Source organism: Rattus norvegicus, chromosome X (genome assembly GCF_021556685.1).
Source record: "Rattus norvegicus strain SHRSP/BbbUtx chromosome X, alternate assembly SHRSP_T2T, whole genome shotgun sequence".
Taxonomy (NCBI): Eukaryota; Metazoa; Chordata; class Mammalia; order Rodentia; family Muridae; genus Rattus; species Rattus norvegicus.
The window spans coordinates 144912250-144926380 of NC_141554.1; the positions used below are offsets into that span (position 1 = coordinate 144912250).

Sequence of the window (14131 nt, forward strand, 5' to 3'; positions counted from 1 at the left end):
AAGGCTACTCCAGCCTGAAGCCAGAGCTTTCAACCTGGACCCAACTATTGCTTTTAGAGCAGAAATACAGCATCCCTTCTCCTTTCAACTTGGGGATGGGGAAGAGTAGTGTAAAAGCTAGAAAAGAAAGCTAGATACTCAATATTACTCCAGAATTGAGACCCATACAACTAACAACAGATCGTGTAGGAACTGGAATGTTTAAGTGTATCCATTAAGGTCACTCATACTCCTTCCTAGGGAGTAAATTACAAACTCTTGTATGTATATATGTCACACTAGTTGTAAGCTGTATAGAACCCACCAAGAAGTCACTTTGTTTCTGTAGGCAGTAGAGAATCTCTTGGCTCCAAAAACCTTAGAAGTTAAAAGCATTTCCAGAAGATGAGAGAGAGGAAAAAAAATGATGAATTTTTCTAAAGTGGAGAAAGAGTCTCTAAGTGATAAGGTGGAGCAGGATTTTTCCACACAACTTTGAAGCCATTAAGTTGCCCTTGGCCCTCACAAAAACTTGACCTTTAGTCTTCATCAACTAGTTTGTACTGAAGTATGTGCGTTCGAGTAGGGAAGATAAGCTGCACAGAGTATTTGGACTCAGGAATTTCATTTGATCTTCTGTCTTAGAGATACCCAGGACTTTCTCACTGAAATTAGACCTTCCTGTTCTTAAAGCTTTCTTTATGAATTTGAGATGACTACAAAAAGTGTGACAAGGAGACTGCCAAGAGGCCAGGTGAGCACTGAACTTGGATTCTGAAAGACGGAGCAAAAGAATGGTATGCTAGGAGCCAACACAGCCAGAGCAGATAGATATCATGGTGGGAAAGGGTCAAGGGAATGCTCTCAGCTGAATCTCAAGGGCCGCCTATGCCTGCAGTGTATCTGGTGGATAGGGATAAGGCACCAGCAAGAGTCAGTGATCAGACCTCCTGCCCATGTGAAAGCATCAGTCTCTCCTGATGGCTCCTGTGGTTTGAAAAGAAAAAGAGCATGCTGAGCCATATTGGGAAGCTCATAGCATCTCTTTTTAGAATTTCAAGTTACTCTGCTTCAAGTTGACTTTTCCACAATTACCCCCTTTGGGAAGAGCTGACATGCAGGAAGTTTTCTCCACCCACTTTCCTATGTGGCCCGTGGATAGGCCACATTTAAGTAACTTCCTTGATATGACAATTTATCCCATCCACAGTATAATCCTGAAAGTAGGATAACCAAATCAAAAGTAGGATGTACACAATGTACACACACGCACACACACACACACACACACACACACATATGTATGTTCATAAGCTAGATGGTTGGAAATGTCCTGGAATCATTTCAGTAATCTATTTGGTTATTGTTCTTTATTATTTTCAGACTCTGGAGCATTTAGTCTAATAAACTATACCCTAGCTCATCCCATCTTCATAGCTTGAAGACAGAGGAAGTGTGGGAAGGAGAGCTAAAAGTCTATTGGCTAAAGGCATTTGTCCGTGGAGAAAGTTAGGGCATAGTTCGGGGGGGGGGGGTGGGGGGGAGAGAGAGAGAGAGAGAGAGAGAGAGAGAGAGAGAGAGAGAGAGAGAGAGTGTGTGCGCCATGTCCTGACCTAGGAGGGCAGAGTTGAGTTGAGCAGAAGCAAGGCACTGACCTCTGTGTTCCTAAAGACCCCTTGGGCCTAGGGAACGGAGGTCACTTCCCTCTGGCTTCCTGAAGGCAAGCTGCCCAGCAGCCTCAGCTGGGACTCACATGCCTTGGTTTGCTTGGTGGCTGTGGTTGCCCCTCAGGGTTCAGTCAGGCAGAAAGGGTCAATAAACTATGTATCTCTAGCAAAAGAAGAGAGACAATAAAACCACCCTCAGGGTCAGAGGTCACCTAGTCACTGATTGAGATATTCACAACTCTTTTTTTCCTCATTTCTCTTCCTCATCCCCTCTTTCCTCTCCAAGGCTACCATTCCTTTGACTTTTTTAAACCTTTCTCCAATGCCATAAGTGATCCTCATAAGTAATTGAGGTGTTATCAGAAAAATAAAATCATATCTAATACCAAATGCATCTTGAAAATGAGGGGTGTGTTGTAAAACCTAACAGAATATGTATTTTTCTCTGAGACTGCAGTCATTTCCCAGCCCAGGGGTCAGCAGACCTTTCTGGTAAAAGGTGCAATAGAAAACGTTTTAAGCTCTGCATGCCACCTGCAGTCTGTGGAGCATAATCTTCTCTCACCTCTTCCACCTCTAACGCTTTAAAGGTGAGTTAAGAAGCACTCTTGGTTCCTGGACCATTGGAACACACAGGCTAAGCATTACACGTCACAGTTTGCCATTCATGTCCAAAGCAGACATTTGTCTAATGCTCCTTGTCTCAGCCTGGTTTAGAAGTAGGAGAGAAAGAAGAAAGGGAGGTCCTGTGTTTTGTTTTAATATCAAAGTCCCCACCTCCTCTCCTCTCCCTAGGAAAGGACACCCAAACAAGTGCTATTTGATTTTACAAAATGTTACTCCTGAACTGTATAAATTCCCTCTGGGATGTGAGAAAGAATTTGAAGGGATCAGGAATCTGTACTTTCAATTTCTGTAGAAGAAAAGATAGACAAGGAAACACAGCCTCTGCGCAGATTGAGGAGAAAGGGAGTATTGGAATAGGCCTGAATTCAGGGATATGGGTGCTCTAGAACTTAACACCATGAAAGTTGCTACCAGCAACCCTAGTACAGTCCAGAAATAAGTTTCCATCACTTAAGGAGCAAGATTTAATCTCAAAGCAGAGAAATTAGTGAGCAAATATGTCACAAGAGTCTAAGGCTTCTTTACTTGTCTGAAAACTGAGCTAACGTACATTTTAGAAGTAACTGAACATTTAGGAGCTTGGTGTTCAAGATAAATGCACATTGATGTGTGCTCTATAAGGCTAGCACTTGATTTGAAATCCTTTTCTCTTACCCTATACCACTGAGTCTCTGGAGAAGATCTTGTAAATGTAAGTCAAATATGCTTGTTAGTGACTACTAGATCTGCCACTCCAAGGTATTCTGGTCTCAAAAAGTGGGGGGGGGGGGGGGGGTCCCGATGTGACTTGTCCTTTTTGGCATCTAAGCCATGTGGCTACTTGAGTCAAACAACTGGGTACTCTTGGAGGTATGCAGGGACTCTTTGGTGACAGCACCTGAGGAGACAGGATCATTATCTATCTGGAACATTTCACCAGGGCTGGGCTCATAAGTGCTTTCCCCCCAATCTCCTGGACTTCAGGAACTACCTTCTTAATCCCAAAGTGAATTTTGATAGCCTCGGTTTAAGTCCCTGCCTTGTGTCTCCAAGTTTACCCCCATTTACTCCAGCCTGCAACTACGAAGTTCAAGGGTATATATCTGTACATCCCTGATTGACAAGTGCAATGAAAACGTCTCGTCCTTGTCTCGTTTGCATTTCCTTATGCTGGGCAGCAATATGCCTTGAAACTTCGTAGGGCAAAGACAAAACAAAATTTCTAAGGAAAAAAAAGGTTGATTAACAATACCTATCTGTTGATTCTCTATTAATTTTAAAGGTATTTTGGGCTTTTAAAATATTTGCCAAATGACCGTAGTGAAAACTAGTGGAGTCAGTAAGATCTGGAGCTCAGTGAGCGCCTGGTGAGTGTGTCCGCAGGTCCCAGAGTCGGCCAGCTCTACCGCTGAAGCCAATTAAGAGCTTTATCTTAACATAAAAAGAAAGAGGACTTAAACACATTCTTACCCCTTTTTTCTTCCTCCTTCATTTTTTGTCATTTGCTGATTTTTTTATTTTGTTTTTCTTTTTATTTCTTACCTTATTTTTTCTTTTTAAAAGATCTGTGACTCGAGAGAGAGGGTGGAGATTTATGTAAAGAAATTGTCGTTTACCAGGAAAAAAAAAACCTGCGAATAATGGTGAGTTTCAAGGACACGTTTCAACGAGAAATACTTTGTACTCCACTGGGGAGAGGCAGGGGCACCAAATTCAGCGTCTTGGAATAATTCCCTTCCTGGATTCAAAGATTCATTTATTGAAATAAATCAGGAAGCATTGGCAGAACGGAAATCCGCTTGCTGGGTTTAAAGGGTCTTTAAAATGTTGTGAGTGTTAGATTGCAAGTCTTTTCTAAATATAAAACAGAAGAAAAGACCACAGTGTTTCCCTTGGACTTCAAGAAAATTGCTAGGTCTCCGACTTAGGATCCTTCCGTGTCCGCTACAGAATTTTTCAAACATACTGCATGGTAACACAATGTGCGGCACATGCTTGGGTTTTGAGGTGACTGGAAGGAATGAAGGGCAAAGTGCTGCGGACTGAGGCTCTGGCTTCCATGGAGAAGCCAGTTCTACCCTGTTGCCCCTCACAGCGGTCTTTTTTCCCTCCTCCTCCTCCAAGATAGGTTCTACAAAGAATCAGACTCAAAAAGCTTTGTTCCTTTGGCAATGATAAGCTGCTCTGATTTTATTTATTGCTTTAGATTTGGGTATAAAAATAATCTTTCCTCCCTTTACTGTTTGAACTCAGTGTGAGGGAAAGGATCCTATTATAGTTCCTATCCATGTAGACATGTGGATATTTAGACCAGACCATATACAACTGGGGGACACATAAAAGAGATTTATTGGTTAATTTAGGATGCCTAATACACATGTAAACCCCAGCAAGCCAAAGTTGCTGAGGGAGCTCCGGTTATAGTGGAAAATAGAAACCACGACCGGGGTTCGAGTGGTCCTGCCCGACGCCACGATTCCTTTCTGCACCTGGGGGAGGGGGAGGGGAGGGGGGGGGAGGGGGCACGACTAGGATGCTTTCCACCTCTGGCTCTAGCTTCTGTATGGGGGAAAATTTTGCTCTTTCAAGTCGCCACTCGGCTGGCTCTTCAACTCAGCTCCCCCAAGCTCTAGGTCCATCCCCCACCGCAAGTTTTTCCCAGAGTCTCCTGCAAAAAAGCAACTTAAGAGAGAAGCTGCAAGCCCTGAGGAAAAGTTAAGTTTTCTCTTGCCCAACAACACTGATTTGTTTTGTGAGGCGTAGGTAGCTTTATTTTCCCGAGCGGTGACTTGTTACAGCTGGAGAGATACTGCTTTCTGTAGAGACTAAGAGTTAGGGCTTCCCCTCCCCAAATATGGAAATTCCCACCCATACCAACCACAACAGAATTCGAAATGGCCTGCCTGTGCCCCGCTGCTCGTAGAGTCCCCAGTCTCATCCTTTGGGGAGTCTCTGGAACCCCTGAGCCTCACAGAACAACTGCCCTCCTGAAGGGGCCTGACTGCCTCTGGAAGAGCTCCTCTGCCTGGGTTTTGGCCTAGCTGAACGGCCTCAGGTCTGCCCCTTAACTGGGATTCCCCCTCCCCCACTTCCCACCTTCCCACTTCTCGGTTGATGATCTAATTGAATTATGCCTTTTTGTTCCAGGGACTGCAGAGCACGTGCTGGAGGCAATTAATTATCAGAATGTGGCCGCATCAAAATGGACACTCGGTACCCGGTAGGTCAGCGGCGGCAGCATCCCCCTTGCCCTGCGTTCGAGACTCCTCCCCAAAAGGAGGCATGCTAGTCCCCCAGCTGCCAACCCTCTTCTACAATCCATTGCGGGGGTAGCTTGCTCAGATTTCCAAATCTGCAGGACCCTCGCTTATCCGGGTATCTGTAGGGACTGCCGGGAAACTCTTGCAGCAGCGGTGGCGGGATAGCTGCCTTCCCTGGATTTCCTAGCTGGCGGGATCCAAACTTTTTCCTAATATATCCTGGGGTTGTAGGGGTGAGGAGAGGTACAGGAATGCTCAGAAGGAAACGAAGAAAAAAATAAGATAAGGGGGGAAGAAGAAAAGCAGTTCTCTCCTTTTTTTTTTTTTTTTTTGCAAACCTGACTCCACGGAATTCATTTGCATGATTTAAACATATTTGTTATTCTCTAAAGCACAGCCCCCCCCCCCCCCCAAGAAACTCTGTAGAGGAAGAAGAAAGCCATTTTCTTTAAGAGCTTGTTTTCGGTAAATGCAATAATTTAAAAAGTCAGCAGGGCACTCACCTTCCAACTTAGGGAGAGGACTCTAAATGTGGAGTGAGACTGGGGTGAATTGGCTGTGAAGGGGTGACTACTATAGGATGTGGTGCTAGTAGCACCTTCTCTCCACAAACTATCTTAGAAGGTGAGGTGTTGGCCAGATCAGTCAGATAGGAGGGCAGAAACCGAAAAGCTGCAGTTAAAACGCGCTGCTTGAGGCGGTCTCTCCTGGCGCCTCTGAACTTGATCAGATGTTGTTTCCTACAGAGAGATGGCGGCCAGGCTGTGAGGCTGCCTCAAGGCATAGACTTTGGAGACTCTAACCTGGTTGGGATGTGACAATCACAGTCATCTCTCAGCCTTTTCTTCCCACTCACTTTCTTGCGTCCTTTGCTACTGCTTGGCCGCGCACAAATTATGGGTGGATTTATAACCCTGTTTCTGGTCATTTTGTTGGGGGGGGGGCTCTCAGCAGGGGAAGAGTGGTGGATAAGGAGGCCACTCCAACACAATCCCCGGGAAAGCAATTCCTTAAGGGAGTAACTGCTTCCCTGGATCACTAGGTGCTTCGCTGGGTAGGCATGGAAGAGAGCAAAGCCCAGGATGTTAAAAGGGGAGGAAAATTCCATTCCTCGGTTGGTTGTCCTTCACACTTTTGCGTTTCAAAACGTTGAGGATCCAAAGCTTGTTGATTTAGTCACACGGAACCCAGCTACTGTCTAGTGTGTTTACTCTGCTTTCTCTGTAATAGGCTGTGTTCTTACAGAACATTTATTTAGCATCTATGCTTGTTTCTGGTATGAGTCTATATGTTCACTGTGCTTTGTTTACTGTTGATACGGTGTTGTGCTGCTTACTTCCTTTAGTATGTTCTGCTTCGGGAGGTGTGCTTGTTTGCTGTGTTTCGTTTGTTTCCTGCTGTTTGCTTAGGTTGTGTTGTGTACATGGTTGTTGTACTGTGTCTGTTTTATCGTGGGCAGGGGGTACGTGGTTGAGTAGCAGTGAGTACAGCTGCTAACGTTTCTTCCAGTTTGGGCGGTGGACGGCTACCTCTAGTTTGGGGCACAGGCAGGGAGGGAGCTGATCCGGCCTGGGTCTGGAATCTCCTAACGGGATGCGGGGTGGAAGCCACAGCTGGTCAGGAACACAGATTTGCCCCACTCACGCAGAAATTTGTTCCCGGCACCTACGCAAGGAAAACGTTCTCAAGGTGGCGAGGCAGCAGGGTCCCAAGAGGGCACCAGTGTCTTCTGGACCGAAAGGGGACGGCAGCGACAAGTATCTTCTCGGGTCAAAGAGTTTCTTTAGCCTAGGCGGGCACAGAGCGCGCGAGGGGTGCTTGGGACCGGCTTGGAGCAGGGCCAAGCCAGGGAGAGGTTCAACTCTGTCCCGCCGCTTGCGGAAGCCTGGCCTCAGTTCCCCACAGCCTCCCAAGCCCGGCGGAACCCTCTCAGGGACGCTGAGCAGCCGCCGCCTCACCTGCCAGGCGCTCCGCCGCTACCCAATCAGCTGTGGTCGCCGGCAGCGGCTGCCATGTTCTCCGCTTCGCGCTGCCAATCAGTGTGGCGGCGGCCAATGGGCGGCAGGGCCGGGGGTCAGGTGATCTCAGGCCAGCTGGCTCCCCATTGGTGCGCGCTGCCCAGCCTCCCGCTCGGTTTATGTGCGAGGAGTGAGTGATTGACTTTATCAGTCCAAGGACATTACTCTTGAGGTGAAGAGGCTTGGACTCGCGAGGCGAGCACTGAGGTTCGAGCCTACTTACTGCAGGCTGCCTGCCCTCTGGCCACGTTCCGCCTCTGCTACTTGGTGCAGTTGCGCCTGAAAGCCGGTACCCAAGGAGCCTCCTGGCCCCGTGGTTCCGCGCTCTTGAGTAGAGGAGGGGTGTCCGGGACAGGATTGACAAACCCCGCCCTCCACTTATTATTTTGCTTATTTTTCTTTGTGCGATCCTGTTAGTTTGTTAAGCAGATTTAGTCCTAGAGTCTTTTCTCCTCCCTTCTCCCTCCTCCTCTCCCATCTCCCTCCCCCCAATCCTTTTTCTTCCCCTCCTCCCTCCTGTCCCTCTGCAGGAGACTCTCGCAGCCAAGGAAAGTTGCAGCTCCGGGTAGCGCCTAGGGGGTCTCCGGGCAGTGCTCAACCGCCGCCATCCCTTTCCGACTACGGCCCTTCAGGGATCTCCTTCGCCTGCACCCTTGCTCACTTCAGCCGGATCTTCTGTGTCCAGAACGCCCCACCTATGACGATGCTCCTGGACGGAGGTCCGCAGTTCCCTGGGCTGGGAGTGGGCAGCTTTGGTGCCCCGCGCCACCACGAGATGCCCAACCGCGAGCCTGCAGCCATGGGATTGAATCCCTTCGGGGACTCAACCCACGCTGCGGCCGCCGCCGCTGCCGCTGCCGCCTTCAAGCTGAGCCCAGCCACCGCTCACGATCTGTCTTCGGGCCAGAGCTCAGCTTTCACACCGCAGGGTTCAGGTTATGCCAATGCCCTGGGCCACCATCACCATCACCACCACCACCATCACGCCAGCCAGGTGCCCACCTACGGCGGCGCTGCCTCTGCCGCCTTCAACTCCACGCGCGACTTTCTGTTCCGTCAGCGCGGTTCTGGGCTCAGCGAGGCTGCCTCCGGGGGCGGGCAGCACGGGCTTTTCGCCGGCTCCGCGAGCAGTCTTCACGCTCCAGCTGGTATTCCTGAGCCTCCTAGCTACTTGCTCTTTCCTGGGCTTCATGAGCAGGGCGCGGGGCACCCGTCGCCCACAGGGCACGTGGACAACAACCAGGTCCATCTGGGGCTGCGCGGGGAGCTATTTGGCCGTGCCGACCCGTACCGCCCCGTGGCTAGTCCGCGCACGGACCCCTACGCGGCCAGTGCGCAGTTCCCTAACTACAGCCCCATGAACATGAACATGGGCGTGAACGTGGCGGCCCACCACGGACCGGGCGCCTTCTTTCGTTACATGCGGCAGCCCATCAAGCAGGAGCTGTCCTGCAAGTGGATCGAGGAGGCTCAGCTGAGCCGGCCCAAGAAGAGCTGCGACCGGACCTTCAGCACCATGCATGAGTTGGTTACGCATGTCACCATGGAGCATGTGGGGGGCCCGGAGCAGAACAACCACGTCTGCTATTGGGAGGAATGTCCCCGCGAAGGCAAGTCCTTCAAGGCGAAGTACAAACTGGTCAACCACATCCGAGTGCACACTGGCGAGAAGCCCTTCCCATGTCCCTTCCCGGGCTGCGGGAAGATTTTTGCCCGCTCTGAGAACCTCAAGATCCACAAGAGGACCCACACAGGTAAGGGGAGCAGACAGGTGGGCGCGGGCCTCCCCAGGGGTACCCTGCCACCAAGCGGACTTGAACAGGGAGAGAGGGAGAGGGGTGGAGGCCAAGCCGAGGGGCGGCGCCCCGCCGAGGCCATTCAGTACGAAGCGCTGTCACAGCCTCTCCACCCCTCACCCCCCGGGAACCTGCGGCGCTTTTGCCGAGTTCTAAGTTCCCTAGAAGACTGCTGTGGTCTCAGGAACTAATTGGGACCTTCTCGCGCCCAGGAACCAACTGGCGCCACCTCTTTTTGTGTCCTTTTCTGGGTTACTAGGAAGAGACTCCGAATGTGTTGGGAGTATATTGCTTACAAGCGACTTAGCTCTCTGAACACATTCGGGGAAGGCAACCATAGAAATGCTAATGAAAACTAACTTTGGTTACTTCCGCTCTTTTTTACACTTGATTGGCATATCTCCTAATTAAATGACTGATACTTTTGTCAAACTATTTTTATTTGGCGTTCCAGGTTCAGTTCAGTCCTTTGGAGGAAAGCTAAAGTAGAAAAGGCACTGCTTTCTGTGGCTTGCTCAGAATCTCCTGTAAAATTGTACGTAGTCCCTGGATTTATGTGGTGTTCTCTTTCCGAAAATTAGTAAGACTACCAGGCTTAGCAAAACCGCTACATTTGAAAGAGGCAAATTGAAAGACACAAAGAAGGGGACCTATAGGACTGTCCCATTCCTGGCCCATTGTCCTACTCAGCTTGGTTACACCGCCGAGGTGGTGGCGTAATGTGCCCGCACATTGGGAGCCCTGGTTCTTTTGGAGTGGAAGCACAACTTAGGGCAAACTTCTGAGGATCACCCAGCTTTCTGTTCCTGAGAGAACAAAGGGATGTTCGGGTTCTGGGCCGTCCCTACTCTACCCCTGCTTAAGATCACCACCCCCAACTCAGCAAGCTCAATCAAGGCTCTGGGGTTTTCTCCGGGGAAAACAGATGCTACATCCTTCCACAGTCGGTGTTTCCCTCTGCAGAAAGACCGCGGGACTCTCAATCTCCCGCTCTCCACTCTGAGAAGTTTCCGGGTTTAACTATAATCTCCCCCTCCCCCCCCCCTTTTTTTGCATTTTCTGCCTTTTGCAGGTGAAAAACCTTTCAAATGTGAATTCGAAGGCTGTGACAGACGGTTTGCCAACAGCAGCGACCGCAAGAAGCACATGCATGTGCACACCTCGGACAAGCCCTATATCTGTAAAGTGTGCGACAAGTCCTACACACATCCGAGCTCTCTGCGCAAACACATGAAGGTAATTACCTCTTTATTAGCGGTCGGCGGTTTGTAAACATTCGGCCTGATACCGGGCCGCAGAACGGAAGCGCCCGTGCTGCCAACCCTCTATCCTTCACGTTAAATCCGATTTGCTCCAGCACTGACACCTTGAACCCATTTTGAGGATGGGGGTGGAGGGGGGTCGAGAAGGAGAGAGCTGAGTTGGGAGGGGGAAGAGAGTGGAGGGAACAATCAGTTGTTTACTGGGAAGCTCTAATCGAGCTCGCCCGGGCTTGCTTTCTGTGGCCACTTCATCCTATCTCAGCCCACGGTGGGAATCCGGAGTGGGCACTCCGAACCCGGGGTAGTGTCATTCGTTTGCTCCTCCGCTTCGGATAAAACAATAGGGCTGAGGAGCTCAGTCTGATTCCAACACATTTGTGTGGGAATTCACATCACCCAACCCCCCAACCCACCCCTGTGTCACTCATCTCTAGACCTGCTTTCCCAGGCCGAAATCTGAAAGTGAAATCTGGAGTGACTATTTTATAGGCCTAGCAGAGTAACTACTTGCCCACTCTATCCACGGAGAAAGCGTTTTTTGAAGTATCACGACTAAAATGGAATTCTTTATTCCTTCTGGAGCCTGGTTTTTGGTGGAAATGCTAGGGGTATCTAGACATGAGTAATATGGAAAAACAAATTTTTTAAATCCCATTTCTCTTTTAAGTGGGCCAGTGGGCGGTCTTGCTCTCTTACAGTATTCAAATGTGCTCTTGTTTTGTTATTTGGGGTTTTCATTTATTATTGCTTTCACATTGCCAGTTGGAATTATATTCATTATAATATATACATGTTAATTTTAGGTTCATGAATCTCAAGGGTCAGATTCTTCCCCTGCTGCCAGTTCAGGTTATGAATCTTCCACTCCACCCGCTATAGCTTCTGCAAACAGTAAAGATACCACTAAAACCCCTTCTGCAGTTCAAACTAGCACCAGCCACAACCCTGGACTTCCTCCCAATTTTAACGAGTGGTACGTCTGAGGACAACCAAAATGCATTGAAAAGAGAAAACTGAGACAAATCAGATGGAAAATGGAGTTTTAAAGCAAGAGGCCATATATAGGGCTACATCTTGGTAATTACAATTGTTCAGGAAGGTTTTGGGCAAGATCCAAAAGTAGCCATGCCCTTTACTCAGGATTAGAAAATATGTTTTGGCATTTGAAGGAATTTTTTAAAAAAATCTTTTCACTGCTTTCCCTGCCCCCTCCTCTTGCTCTCTGTACACCCCGTTCTGAAACTCCTTCAAATGATTTGAATTAACACTTGTCCTGTTTCTTGAGGAAGTTATTGAAGGCTTGGTGGTGGTGACATTAAACTGATGAAAATTCTTCTTCGCCTTAGTGGTGATTGTTTAAACTCTCACAGTCTTAAACCATGCCAAAGTCCTGTTATGTCTTGAACTTTTCTTCAAAGCATTACACTTGTGAATGTATCTTCGTCTAATGGGGTCGAAACTTGTTGTTCAGTATTTTTTCAGGCTGAGGATATGATGTTACTCTACACAGATTGTGACGTTTAGTATACAGTTGCCTTTTGTAATAACTTTTCTTTTTGTAAATACATATCCGTTGATGCCATATTTATCGTTTGTAATTTAATTATTGCTGCAAGTGCCGGGAACTGAACAATATTTATGGATAAATGTTTTCTAACAAATTCTGTACAGCTTTTGATTATAACTACTTTAGCATTAAACAATTATTGTTTTGAGAAAGGAACACAATTTACAATTTTTGAACCATATTGACTTTTGTTTTGTAACAGCCTCCTACAAATAGGAGATGTGAGTAAATTGAATTTTGTTTGTTGGTATTTATAACTCACTCAGATCCCTTTTTTAATTGTTAAATTATTTTTCTATTGCAGTCTAGATTTCCTTACAATGTCAGTTTCCATCTGGGGAGGACCCTCCTTTCTTTATCTCTAGCTCAGATGGTTGTTTAACTGCGAGTTTAAATGTGTTTGTCCTGGATTTTCGGCATGCAAATCAAATAATACTGATCAATTCACTTAGTGGCCATGACATCTCAATCTTGTACTTCAAAGACTGAGAAGCTGGATTTAATCATTCCTGCCCTATATATATATATATAAACATAAGGTAACCTAATTAGTTTTATGTCCCTTAGTTCTTTATTACCTTACAAAAAATGAAAATGGTGGCAGGATGCATGTCTGTTGAGAGATCACTCATATACCTATATGTTTGTATCTATGACTTACCTAATCTGCCTATCAAATCTCTTTAGCTTCAAAAGATAGCACACCTCTGAAATGGCAGTGAGCAAGGCCAGTTGAACAGTGCTTCTCATGGTGAAAGTGCTTCTTTAAAAAAAAAAAAAAACAAAAAACAAAAAAACAAAAAAAAAGAAAAAAAGAAAAACAAAAAAAACAGTCTTTAAATTTTGGATGGCAAAGGCTGATTTGTTGGCTGTATATAGTTCAATTCATGATTATTACAATTACTCATAATGTTTATATAGAGGTGTAATAACTGCAGCAGTTCCTAAAAAAAAAACATTTGCAAACTACATTATTTTTCAAGTTCATTACTTATAGGCAAAGATGTTAAGAGCATTGTTTCCATTAAAATCAGTAACAATGAAAAACGGTTGTTTGTTTTGTGATAAAATGTTAACAATCCATTTAATCTACAGTGAAGCAACTCATTTGGACAAACAGTTCTTTTTACAATGGTTCTATGGAAAAGAAAATGATCACGGTTTTGGGGGGTTGAAGTGGGTAGAGTTTGGAGACTTTTTTAGGGTGCTGTTGGCTATTGAGAGCCCAATCTCTGCATGAATAACAGAAAAGTGGAGATAAGGAATTGTAAAGTGTTTAGAAATGTAACGAATAGGCTTAAGTACCTCTTTCGCTTTAAGGGGCAATGCTCTCAGTTTTTGGTGGCAGTCAATTTGATATATATAATCATTTTCAATTCTAGAATTTTGTTGATTGTTCTTTCTGAAAAAATAAAGTCTTGGCACATCGTATTTATGTTATAACATTTTTTGTATTTGGTGCCCAATATTTTTTCCATGTTCAAATAAATCAATCTCAAAATTGAAATGCTTAGAGAATTTCTGGTGTTTTAAAACAAGCTTTGATTCCCAGGGTCCATTGAAATTATCCATTTTGTTATCTACTTATTTTTGTCAACAATTAAGGATTGACAGTTTTTTCTTTGGAGGCAGTATTTTGTTAGTGAAAAATGGTGTCTGTTGCACTTTGCTTCGCTAGTGTTCATCTGAAGGCCATGAACAGAAACTGGGATGATCACACATGTGCTGAGCAGGTAACCCGGTCATTTTTTCACACCCAACTCAGACACTCCAATCTTGACCTTGACATTGAGAGTTTGGACCAGATCCACAGTTCAGGCTTTCCCTTTCAATTTTAAATGCTCAGCAATTTTTAACAGAGCATTTTATTCATAAGACTGACTAAATGTGTGTCACTGAAATGTAAATGACCAACCTTTCTTCTACATATTCAGTGAGCTCCCACAATTTACTGTTTTCTCTGAGTTCCCTCCCTG

At 46.4% G+C, this 14131-nt stretch overlaps 1 protein-coding gene across 2 annotated transcripts; it reads left to right on the plus strand.

Moving 5' to 3' along the window:
- The first annotated feature begins 5405 nt into the window (after window positions 1-5405).
- Window positions 5406-13662, plus strand: Zic3 (Zic family zinc finger 3). Of its 2 annotated transcripts, XM_087600478.1 has the most exons (4): window positions 5406-5472; window positions 8061-9284; window positions 10399-10562; window positions 11392-13662. In XM_087600478.1, exons 1-4 carry the CDS (start codon window positions 5439-5441, stop codon window positions 11569-11571), a joined length of 1602 nt encoding a protein of 533 aa, XP_087456604.1. In that variant the 5' UTR covers window positions 5406-5438; the 3' UTR covers window positions 11572-13662.
- Window positions 13663-14131: the final 469 nt, after the last annotated feature.

What these genes read in the sequence shown, in the direction of transcription:
- Zic3 (XM_087600478.1), top strand. Translation starts at nt 5,439, where the DNA reads ATGTGGCCGCATCAAAATGGACACTCGGTACCCG. An exon ending in AAATGGACACTCGGTACCCG is followed by an intron (nt 5,473 to 8,060) that starts GTAGGTCAGCGG and finishes GTCCCTCTGCAG; the next exon opens with GAGACTCTCGCAGCCAAGGA. An exon ending in CTCTGCGCAAACACATGAAG is followed by an intron (nt 10,563 to 11,391) that starts GTAATTACCTCT and finishes TGTTAATTTTAG; the next exon opens with GTTCATGAATCTCAAGGGTC.